The sequence below is a fragment of the Lonchura striata genome, chromosome 6 (assembly GCF_046129695.1).
Source record: "Lonchura striata isolate bLonStr1 chromosome 6, bLonStr1.mat, whole genome shotgun sequence".
NCBI classification, from domain to species: domain Eukaryota; kingdom Metazoa; phylum Chordata; class Aves; order Passeriformes; family Estrildidae; genus Lonchura; species Lonchura striata.
The window spans coordinates 17770964-17783541 of record NC_134608.1 but is presented as its reverse complement, the minus strand read 5'-3'; the positions used below and the strand labels follow the sequence as shown (position 1 = coordinate 17783541).

Sequence of the window (12578 nt, the reverse complement as noted above, 5' to 3'; positions counted from 1 at the left end):
TTTTATTTACATGTAATTTTATGCCAAATATCTTATCAATATGCTTCATATGAAGCCAAAGGAAGTTTAAGGTGTAATACTTTCTATAGTCAACAGAATATAAAAGGCAAATGAAAGAGCTCCCTAAATGTAATCTGTCACCAATGTGCCTAAACCACCAGTGGGAGCATTACTGCAGGTGTGTGTAGAGCTGATCATTTTGTTCACACTGCCATTATTCTCTCCAGTTATGCCACTCACTCTCTGGACATATTTCTCTCAATTCTTGAAGTCAAACCCCAAAAAAGGAGCCTCTAAAAATATTTGTCAAATATGACCCTGTGAATATTTGAACAATTAGAAGTTGGACGTTACTGTTAGACTAGAAGATTTCATTTTGGGATGGGTTTTGTGGGATTTTTATGGAATTTTGGGTTTTTTTGCTAAAATGGCATGTGCTTTTAAAGCAAAATAATCAAACTGACCTTTACATACAGTTATGAGTCTTGATCCATCCTGTCTGCAGCCCAAAGCAATAGGCACTAGAAAGGAATTCCTCTTAAAAATCTTGGAAGATCAAGCAGTGAAATGAAATTAGAAATCTGTGAAAAATGATTGGAAGGATTGTTCACTGTATTTTCTGAAGTAATATCAAAATACCCAAGGCTTTCATAGAAGAATAAGCATCAGGCACCATCTTACAGAACTTATTCAAAAGAAAAGGAGTCTAGCAGGAAGCCTCTCAACAGTAATGAGAATTCCCAGTTAAAGGAAAGTCTTTTGCAACTAGGTTGAGAACAACTACTCTGAAGAAAAGATACAGTATTTGGAGATTCAATAATGCAGCTAGGTAAAATAACAAGGAACACTGCTTTTCTAACTGGAGTGGCCTCACAAAGACATCTTGCTTTAAATGCAGAGTAGTAGTGGTGTTATCAGATGGTGCACACGCTGGAAGTCTTTGTGGTTTCTATCTTTTGCAATATAAAAGATAGGCATCATAAAACTGGCTTAAAAATTCAATCATAGCTTTTGCTACCAATAGTTAAAGCAATCTTGTCTGATTGTGACCTTTTTTGTGCAAATAAAGCACTGCATTTTCAAAGTCTATTACCATGACAATAGCTACCAGCTATTACTATTACTACGTAATAGCTAACAGCAATGCAAATAATGATAACTGGCTATTTCTTGTAGAAGTGGAAATCTTTTGTAGCCAGTGGAGTAACCAGAGCAATCTGTGCCCTAATGAAGGAGATTTGTCTGTATCTATAACATTCTGTAAGGTGCTTCACAGTTACACCAAGGGAAATTCATACCACACCAAATGATACACCAGAATCTCACTAGGCAAAATATCTTCACTACATGTATTTTGAAGCCACCATTCAACACTATCTAGGTCAAACACTCAACCAAATTATTAAGATTGTTATGGGAGCTTTCACACTCTGCTACCTAAGTTTAAGGAAAATTACAGCTTTATTTTTCTTTTCAAGATATTTCAAGTGCCCAGTAGCTTTACTTACCATGTGAACATAGCAAAACCAATAGCTTATGTCAAGTCAAAAAAATCTACTGTGAATAAAACTATTTCTTCAATCATAATATAAAAGCATTATAATTTATCTTAACAAATCTAAATTTTAATGTCAGCATATGACTAATCTTTATCTGTACAAATTAGACACCTTTGCCACTTTTATGAATAATATTTTTTTTTCCTTTGAAGCTATTGATGCTAAGCAAATGTGCTGTCCTACAGCACAAATACAACTTTATAAGTTGTATAATAATATTTTGAAAAACTAGGTAAACTACATCTTGAAGCAAAAAAAACCCTTTGAGATATTATAAAACGTAAGACTAAAATCTATGGATTTTTCAGCTTAATGTCAGTGTCAGCTTAAACTTCAAAAACCCCAAAATGTAGATGACATAAAACCAGAAACATCTTTTTGCAATTATTTCAGGTTCCGTTTCAAGCACACATCTTTTTTAAAAAGACTACAATGCTTGTGTTATTAATTACAGTAAAAGCTAAACTAATTTTTTGGTATGTCATACAGAACATGTACATTACAGTTTTCAATCTAAAAAAATTAGAGGGAGATGAAATAATCAACAGTTCAAAATTTTTGAAAGATGCTAAGTTAGTGCCTATCACTACCATAATAACACTGCAAACACAGTTAACCCTATAAAGCTGTTTAAAAAACAGTCTGGAACACAACCTACTTTCCTCCCTATATGAAGAGAATGACTAACATATAGAGCCATTGGAAACACAGGTAAGCAGAAACATAACTTCTTTGACTGCAATCTGGAAAAATGAAAAAATTAGAGCAGACCTCAACATTTCTGCAGAAATACTTCAAAATTTTTAGGCATCAAACATTATCAAGCTTTTGGTTACATTTAATGTTCTTCTCAGACATTCTCCTAGAGCCTCATGTTGTTGCAATAGTTCTGAGAAAAAGACCCAACTACCAAATCAAGAAAAGCATTTTCTACAGCACCAAGACATTTTCCCATTTAAGTATTGACCTGACCTGACCTTGCCTGTGCACGCTGACAGAATCAGATCAGAAGGTGATGTGACTGCTGGCTATGAAAAGCACAATGCATGAAAGCAAGCTCCTAAGCCTAGCTCCTTGCTGTCTTGATCTACTTTAATAAACTTCTAGGATGTTTTTAAATGTTCAGTTCTGGTTGGATATTTTTGGTATTTCTATTCATGTTGTTTTTATTAGGAAAAATAAAGTTCTTAAAGGCATCCAAGTGTATTAAACAACAGGCTTATTCTAGTCTCACTTCAAACTGAATCCAGGGAAGTTTTTATTCAGTATTCCTAAAATATTTTCATTTTATCAAACCAAATCCAATAATTTTTTTCTTTTAAAAGATGATGTACAAAACTCTAGGTAAAAAAAAAAAAAATAATGATGTGTCAACATGAAATCATAAAAACATCTTTCAGACAGCATAACGTGTTCCAGAACATGTCTACAACTATCAAGAAAACTTGGTTTTCCTGAGGGAGAAGGTAAATCATTGTCTTTCATCTCTCCCTCTGATCTGTGTAAGATATGCATCCAAATGTTCCCTTCAGACTTTTAAACCTTTGACAATTTGAGACCACTTGGCATGAAAAGCTGGAAAGAGCTTTGCCCTTGTGAAGCATAGTATAAAATGGTCAGCAGGGTAATTATCTCACCTTGTCCTAGCAATTGCTTCTGCTGTAAGAAATGCCATTTTGACTGATAGACAAAAGATACTGAAGCTGGAGGCTTATAGGAGGACTGCTTAGATTAATTATGACATAATTTAGGTTTTAAGTCATGACTTCTTTCATGGAGGGAAATAAACTGAGTATGCTCAAAAATATCATCTGGAGATGGTAAAGTGAGTTGATTTATCTTTGGTATAAACAAAAAAATAAAAAATGACACCACATAAGCCCAAAGAATAAGCTAAGGAGAATATGCGATTTTTCAGCTGGAAATATAAACTTTCTGGGGAAAAAGAGAAACAATTTCCAAAAAATATATTCAGAAAAGAAAAATGTCTTAATGACTTATTAACAAAATGCAATGGCTTGGTGATTTAGCTTGGTGATTTAACTTGCTGAAGTGATTTGGTGCCTGTATGTCACCTCTCAGAATGGTACATCACATGACTTCAACATTACATTGCTTTCATCCTTTGAAACAAGATTGTGGTTTCCTCATCAAGCCTGAATGCAGAATGAAAGCAGGAACCTACCAGCACACACCCCAAAGCTCACTCTTTGCTACAGAAAATATTATTAAAGGCATTTCGTTTCACAGTAAACATTCTATTGCATACCAAAATCCCATGATCTATAGTTCATAGCTAATTTTTGTCAAGAAAAATATTTTTTAATTATTTCCTTAATTAGATTTACATTAAAATATTTTTATTTGCATTTGCACGTGGGAAGAAAGTAATAAATAATGTTTGTAGTCAAAACACTGAAACTTTCAAATTGAACCACCAATTCTGGAAACACCTATTGTTCAGCATGGCACTACAGATTTTATTTTTGGTTGGAAAGTCACTTTATTTATCACTGAGCACCACTGAGAAGAGCTTGGATCCATCTATCTTCACATTTTGCTTCATCTATTTATTATATACATTGATCAGATGCACTCTGAGCCTTCTCCTCCCTGGGCCAAGTGGTCCCAGCTCTCTCAGCCTCTCATCAGGAGAGATGGTCAAGATTCTTATTCATCTTTGTGGCCCTTCACTGGACCCTCTTTAGTAGTTCCTTATGTCTCTTGTCCTGAGGAGCCCCGAATTGCACACAGTACTCCAGGGGCAGCCCCACCAGCTGAGTCAAGGGGAAATACAAGACACAAGAGGTTACACATGATTATTAGAAATTTTTTCCTTATGTGGCAACCTAGTATTCATTCCGTTACATTCCCTGAAATCCAAAATACACAACTAATCATTAAATTCCTTGTGAAAATTCATTGATCTGCTGCCAAACCGATTAATAGAACTTCACCTGACAAAATTCAGTAGCCATGCTTAGTATCCATTCCTTAACATTTGTGCTTGACTGTCATCTGGAGTTAGATCAGGAGCATACATCATTTATCCCAAACAAGAACAAGACAATAAACCTGTCAGGAGACACCCCAACTTTCAATTGCTTCAAATGTTTGTTGAGGTTTTTTTGAGAACTCTTAAGGTGTCAGACTACTGGGGGAACACAAAACATGGAAAGAAAATAACTTCCCTCTACATTCTTGTGAAACCTGTTTAAAAGTCCAACAGCAGGTCATCCAAAGTCATAACAAGGCATAGTTAATGAGAAGAGAGGGTGAGGACAAGATCTGTTGCCATTCAAAATTAGGATGTGACCAATCATTGCACTGCTAGAATTTCTGCTTGCAGAAATTCCCCAGCTGACAGTCACACAGAAGAAAGCTGGACCTGCCTCCCAGAGAGCATTATCTAGGAGCAGTCTTAGAAAGCAGCTGGCAGACTCCAACAATTTCTTAGATGTTTACAGTTAGACTAACACTCAGAGTGTGACAATAAATAGATAAATCAGAGTTGGCACACAGCATCAACACCAGAGAGCAGAGATTATTTTAGTGGTTTTGATTTTCACTAGCACCTAAGAAATGTTGACACTAAAATGAAATGGTTTATTTTGCCTTGGAATACAGGAATAAAATCATAGTGTTTCAGGCAGGACACTAAGTTGAAATTTGAAATATAAAATGATGACAGTCTTAAATAAAGTGTAAGAAAAGGTCACAGTTTAGTGGCCAGAGGTTTGGCTGCTTGTTTTTATTCATTTGGAATCAAAGTTCAGGTAATTCCTAGAGTTCACAGCAACAAGAAAAAATTGTCTTAAGAAAAGCCATGATTTAGACAAATTATTTTGTTGGAAAGAGCCAAACTGTGTCTCTGTGAAAATAGAAACAAATGCTTTGCCATTCTTTCTACCTGTCTTGCATATACCTCTGCTCTCTGTAAACATGTAATTTACCTCTCTACAGTCTTGGATACAGAGGGGCACAAAGGGGGAAAAGGAGCAAGTTTTAACTAAACAGCGAGTACAGCCATTCATTTCTCCTCTGTCTTTATAGCATGGTATTGGTTAGTTTCTGGAACTAGAACACCTAATAGTAAAGAATTTCAATGTTTTCTGAATAACTTTTTAAGTTATATTTGCCCTACACTGTGTGAGTCCTGGGGCAGATGATGCATGATTTCTTTCCCTCAACTCAGTCCAAGACAAGGAAAAATATACAGACTTCAGACAAGAAAGGAAATTAACTTCTTAGACACAGCCTAGAGTTGCTCAACAGCGGAGCCATAAATGCCATTATCAGCAGAGATTCAGGAGTTCTTACTAGCATAAAATGTGCCAGCTACTACCTTAAGCAATAAAACCTAAATGTACCACAAGCATCTTAATCAAGTAGTCACAGTGATAAAGTTCTAGGAAGAATATACAAAAGCACTATTATTTGCCAGCTAGCTCACATAATGGATATTAAAAAAAAAAAAGTAGGACAGAGATAACAACTCTTCCTCATTTGTTTCCTTCTGATAGAGAAACATAATTCCTCTTCTTTCTGTGACTGGCAGAGTTGTATGGTTGTTTTGTGTCAGCATAAAGGTAATGGTGCAAAAGGAGAATAACAAATAAGTGCTAAAGTTTGAAATCAAGAACAGACATAATGGAAAGCAGAATATAAAGTTTTCCCAAGTCTATGAAAGCTCTCAAATAGATGCACTCGCTTAACCCTATGTTTTGATTTTATTTTTTTAATAGCACCATAGATGGCAGATGAAAAGTTAATTCCCAGTAAAATTCCAGTATTTTGAAGCCAAAAAAAAAGATGGTCATGGGGCTAGAAGTATGGAAAGGAAGGGAAGGAATGAAAGGAAGGGAGAGAATGGAGGGGGGAAAAAAGCATCAAAAGGAAAAATTATTCTATAAGTCACCTTGGACCATGTCAGTGGTCTCCTTACAGCACATCAGCATAGAGAATTGTTCTAATGACATCAAAGGCTTTTGCCAGTAGACAGCCATTTAAAAAGGTGGATAAGTTCTGGGTTTCCAATCTTCTCGTATCGAAAAAGTAAAATACATAAATATGCTTTAGCTAGCCCGGACAAAAAAGGAATCTCAACGTGAGCATGAGTTTTACAGTACAACAAGTTAATACTCTGAGGGGGGATCTTCTGAAATCTTGATTCAAATCAGATTTAAATACAATCCCCCTACGGTGTCTCTGAAATGGGAAGATTGGCCAACGCTAAAAACTCTATGATCCTCTAAACCAATACAATTATGGAAAGAACAAAGTTAAGACCTAAGCTGAACACACCAAGATTCTGTTTCTTCCTCAACTACCAGAAAGCAAACCATTCTACAGATCACAAGCTAGTTTGGTGATGCATGAAATCCTAGAGAACACACACTTGAAACCAGTAGCTTTGTAGAATAACTTTTCATTCAGTATTAGTATCTCCTACATGTACACAGCCAAGGTTGGACAGGAGAACTTCCACAAACACAGCAGACATCCAAGTAATGCTGCTGGCAAAAGATCACCTGAGATATCATGTACAAGATTTTTCTCCTTATTTACCCCTGAAAATATAAGAAACTCAGTTAACTGCACTCCCAAAATTTGCAAATTTCCAAAGCCTTTCTGCATATGATGCTTTCCACAAGTGTTTGCATACATTCCTGGACCTTAATCGTAAAAATATGCAAATGAGCAAGAAATGGGAGACAAGTAAGATTGAAAACATGTAACTGTATCCTCCAGAATAGTGAGTGAGTTCTGGAAAATAATTCTTAGAAGATAGTAAAAGAAAAAAAACAAAACAAACAAAAAAAAAAAAAAAAAAAAAAAAAAAAAACCAAAAAAACAGAAACACAAACAAACCACCAAAACAGACTAATAAAAGATGTTTGAAATTATAGTAGTTATCCTCTTCTAGTCCAGAAGAATTTTCAATAGATCTGAGGGACAAAACACTGCAAGAGCGCTCTCTTACTTTTACTGTACATTAACTGAGGCTAAGGGGTTTGGGGTGTGGACACCATGATAATAAAATTAAGATTAGACATTTATTATGAAAACAAATCATGTTAAAATACCTAATCATATTTAAAAAATCTTACAGCAGGCTTAGAGAGTTTCATTTAACAAAAGCAGGCAAAACTTCAAAGCAGAACCAAAACTAACTGCTAGTGTTAGAAATTTCCAATGGAAAATGTCCTATGACTGTCCATTACTCCAATACTGTTTTCTACTACTAAATAAATAGTCTCTGACTTAAGAGCTGCAGTTCCTCTCTCCTGATGGATGTTTACAATTACAATGTCACCCAAAGAATGCTAACAATATAAAAGTTCTCATAATGAAGAGTACTAATAATATCACCATGTAGTGAGCAATATTTATGCTTAGCCCTTGTAGCTATGGAGCTAGGCTCATGAAAGTTTGATTCTTTAAATACATAAGATTTTCAGACTCCAGGACTGCTTTCACAAATTAGATCCCATACTTGTAAAAAGACACTTAATCTTCCCATTGCTTTCACTAAAAAATCCCAAATACCTCAGCATTCAGACAGTATTTGCTGAGACTGTTAGAACACAAAATATATTAATTCTTTTCCAATACAACAGTTGAGTTTACCTTCAGAGAAAAAATTTAGTAACACTGATTATTATGTAATCCCATTTTTGCACCTGCTTTTTGGGCTTTGGGTTTTGTTGTTTGTTTGTTTGTTTTTAAAAATATTTGACCTTCCTATGTCTCCTTTAAGTATTAAAAACGAACACGTTTGGATACCCAAGTTTAAGCAACAGAAGTGTGAGGTGACATTTAAATGGTACCACATTGCATTTTAGAGAAAGTAGCAAGTGAAAGACTTATCAATGCAAGACTAATCATACTATTAGAAATACCACGCTGCTTTTAAATCAAGCATTCTTCTTCAAGCATACTAATATTTCTGTATAGCTTTTGCATTTAAGAAAAAAGCAAAATTCTAACTGCATCCTTATCATACTTAAAATTATATTCTCACATCAAGAAAATTCAGAGAAGGAGAAACTATTATATTTGAATGGGCCAAAGTACATACACAAATCAAAGTACATACACAAACCAGACATACTATTTCTCTCCAGTTAGCTGATTTATAGCAGATTTTGTTTGTTTTTGTAGGTTTTTTTTGTTTACTACTATTCTAAACAATTCTGTCACATTTTAGCCAAATGTAGCACGCTGTACCAAAACTGAGAGAGACTGAGCAAGAAACTGTTACCACATGGAAAAAAATGGTTGTAGCTCCAACCATTTAATTCTTATGCTACAAGGAGTTCTACTGAAACAAACAGTGTCATTCGGAAGCACTCATGAATACATGGTATTAAATGTGTAATATTACACTGCCGCGACCTTAGAACGAGCAGCGAGCCACCCCTTCCTTAGCACAATAGCAAGGCGCAGATCTGGATTTCCCGCAGCACCTGACATCACAGGTGGCTAGCAGTTCTTAAGAAAATAGTTTTTCCCGGATTAAAGTGAGAATGTTAAAACATTAAGCAGTGCAAATAATAGTGATTTAAACTCCTGACTCAACACCCCTAGCACAACACTCAACTGTGGTACATTGACTACGTTTTCTTCACATATTTAGCAGCAAGGAGAAACATACTACGGAACTGACACCCTTCTTAGGAACATTCACAGTCATACTTCAGAGCTATTTAAATTTCTTCCAAAAGATTTAAACAAAGGAAAAAAGTAGCCATTATGACCAAGTTTTCTAGTGTGCCTAAAAGCTTAAATAAAAGACACAGCATCTATTCTGCTCTCTACAGGCAATACCTGTTACTCCTGAGTAACACAGAGGTATGCCTTGGAGCACTAAGCATCATAAAAACAAATTCCGTGCTGTAAAACATACAACAGACCTACAAAAGTATCTAGTGCTAGCTCTTACTCCATCAGGAAGACCAAAGAAATCGAATTTAAAATCCATCGGCAATGACACCTACTGTAAGAGAAAAGATTGATGACTCAGGCTTACATCTGCCCTTCATACTCCTCAAATTCTCTCACTGATCTCACAACACTAGGCTTACAAAAGCATCCTTGGAGTGGAACGGCGTATAAGAAATCATACCAGCACACTTCTTTTGCAACATCAGTTTGTAATTAATTTTTTTAATGGACTCAGCACCAGGGTAACATTCCCGGCCAAGTGAACTACTGAGCTGCAGAAGAAGCCTCAACTTCTCAAGAAAGGTTGTTCTTTTAAGATCACCCTTAAAGTTGCACGAGTTACAGGCAGGCCACTAATTCCCCATGTAATCGTCGCCTTTTAAACAGCAGACAAAGGTCTACCTGCTACAGATTAACCTCCTCCGCAGCCGAGCGCTCCGGGAACGCACGCGATTAATGCTTCTCCTCCCGCCGGCCCTTTGACATTCAGGGCCGGCCGGGGACCGAGCGGCGACCCTCGGGCTGCCGCGCCGGGCACAGGAGCCCGTACGAGTTTCGGCACCGCACACCGGCGGCAGTGGGGGCACACAACACGCCTGATTAAATCCGACAGCTAAAAGCCATTCCAGGCTGTTTCTACCCACGGCGAAGCCCGGGCGGGGGGGGGCGGTGAGGAAGCGCTGCCTGTCCTTGATGTATTCCGGTCCGATCCCCGGATCCCCACAGCACCGGCGGGACGCGCATCACCGGCGCTGCCCGGGACGGCACCCGGGGCAGGCGGCGCTGGGGAATACTCGCGCCCCGCTTCAGGGGAAAGGGAGGAGCGAGCCGGGGACGAGCCGGGCTGCGGGGCCGGGACGGCCGGAGCGGGTCGGAGCCCGCGGCGGGATGCGGCCCGCGGGCGCGCGGCGCCGGCGGTACCTGATGATGTCGTCCTGGTGCCCCAGGTAGAATTTCTGCCGGTGCTCCCGGGGGCTGTAGACCACGCCGACCCCCGCCACGAAGTAGACTATCTCTTTGGCGGCCGTGTAGTAGAGGTTGTTGCGGCACTGATGACCCCGGTAGCCGTAGACCCATTCCAGCCGCAGGTGGCAGCTCGGCGCGCTCCGGTCAGCCATGTCCACCCGCCCCCGCCAGCCGGGTACGGCTCGCTCCCGCCGGAGACTCCGCGGGAAGGGGGCGAAGGGCCGGCCGCCCCCTCCGCTCGGCTGGGTGCCCGCCGCGCTAATCCCTGCCCGCCGACATGGATGCCCGCCGCCGCCGCTCGTCCGCCGCCGCCGCCTCACAGAGGGCGCCGCCGCCCGAGCGCGCCTCGCCGCCCCGCGCCGCCAGACATGGCTGCGCTGAGACACCGCCCGGGACGCGGAGCGAGGGCGCGGCGCCGCTCCGGCCCCCCCGCGCCCGGATGCGCCTGCGCCAAGGGCGGCGCCGTCAGCGGCCGGGCGGGCCCCGCGGCCGCGGGGGGCCCGGGCGGCGGGGGCGGCGCTGAGAGCCGGCGGGGACCGAGCGGGGACCGGGCGGGGACCGGGCGGGGACCGAGCGGGGACCGGGCGGGGACCGGGCGGGGACCGGGCGGGGACCGAGCGGGGACCGGCCACCGAGCGGGGACCGAGCGGAGACAGGCCACCGAGCGGGGACCGGGCGGGGACTGGCCACCGAGCGGGGACCGAGCGGAGACAGGCCACCGAGCGGGGACCGGGCGGGGACTGGCCACCGAGCGGGGACCGAGCGGGGACAGGCCACCGAGCGGGGACCGGGCGGGGACTGGCCACCGAGCGGGGACCGAGCGGGGACAGGCCACCGAGCGGTGGCGGCGAGCGGGCAGACGGGCGGGAATACGCTTCACCACCTCGCGCTGTGGCGTGTCGCGGGGCTTTTCTAGATTTACCTTTTTTTTTTTTTTTTTTTTTTTTTTCGTTTTTTTTGCCTTCTCAAGCGAGGCTGCGTCTACTCCCCCTTCCTCAAGTTGAGGTGGGTTTTTGTTTTTACTGCCCCTTCGGGGAACATCTCCGTCCCCTGCCTTTCCCCCGACGCACGGCCGCCGGCTCTCGGCAGCCGCTGGGGCTGGAGGGTCCCAGCCCCTTCTCAGCCCCCCCGCTCTCACTGGGACCGGCGGCGCGCCAGCTCCTGCCATCCGAGAAGAAAATGTCAACTGTAATTTTTAATGACGATTAGTTAACCCTTTCAGCCCACCGCCTGAGTCATGCACCACAAAAGTTACTTCCCTTTCAAGCGCTAATTTCCCCATACACAACTTTTCAGCCTCAGTTTTCAAAGCGTTTTTCATGGCAGTCGTCACTTTCCGACCTCTCCGACGTGGAAGCGACTTCTCCGTGCTGCATGGGCAGCGGCGCCGGGGAACCCTCTCGCCACGTCCAGAGTTTTGGTCAGGAAAACGTGCTCCCCCCCAGCTTTGTCACTCTACAGAGTACCGCGCTGGCTGAATAAATGTGCAGTACATCATCATGCGAACAGCTTTGTGCTGTAGAGTTGGATTCTGTTCTAAAAGCTCCTGGGTAACTGTCTGACAATTTAAAATAAACCAAATATTTTCACTATTACTTTCGGCACAGGTTTGACGTTCCAAAGGCATTTAGTTTATTAGGATTTATTATTAAATCTACATTTCTTTATCTTCTTTTGCTCTTTTACTATATTATTGTTTATATTGACTGCTCTCCCACAAAATAATTACTCTTAACTAGTTTGTACTAGAGACATTTTTCTGTGCTACCATATTTTAATTTTAATTAGAGGGTGTTTTTTCTCTTAAATCTTTCTTGCATAAACTTCATATTTTATTAGTCCTTTCATTGTTTTAGAAATAAATCATTATTTTTTTAAATGCATACATTTAAGCATTCCAGTCAATGAACTTTATATTAACAGTGTAAAACATTGAAAGACAATATTTTTCTCAAACTCTTACAATGACAGTGTTTGTGATACCAGGCTCAGATACAGCTTTCAGTCTCACATGTTTAATGAAAACAACATAGCATGGAAGAGAAATCTGCAGAGAAATTAATGTAGCCTGAAACTTACACCAAAGGAAACTTAACCTTCCACAAA

At 40.8% G+C, this 12578-nt stretch overlaps 1 protein-coding gene across 2 annotated transcripts in view; it reads right to left on the bottom strand.

Annotated features, from left to right (window-relative positions):
• The window catches only part of EML5 (EMAP like 5), a 91664-nt gene extending 80925 nt beyond the window's left edge, over nucleotides 1-10739 (bottom strand). For both annotated transcript variants that reach the window (XM_021540968.3, XM_077783994.1), the window contains exon 1: nucleotides 10428-10739. In XM_021540968.3, the coding sequence (XP_021396643.1) occupies nucleotides 10428-10624 (197 nt within the window). In that variant the 5' untranslated portion in view covers nucleotides 10625-10739. The remainder of the gene's footprint in view (nucleotides 1-10427) is intronic.
• Between the last annotated feature and the right edge of the window lie 1839 nt (nucleotides 10740-12578).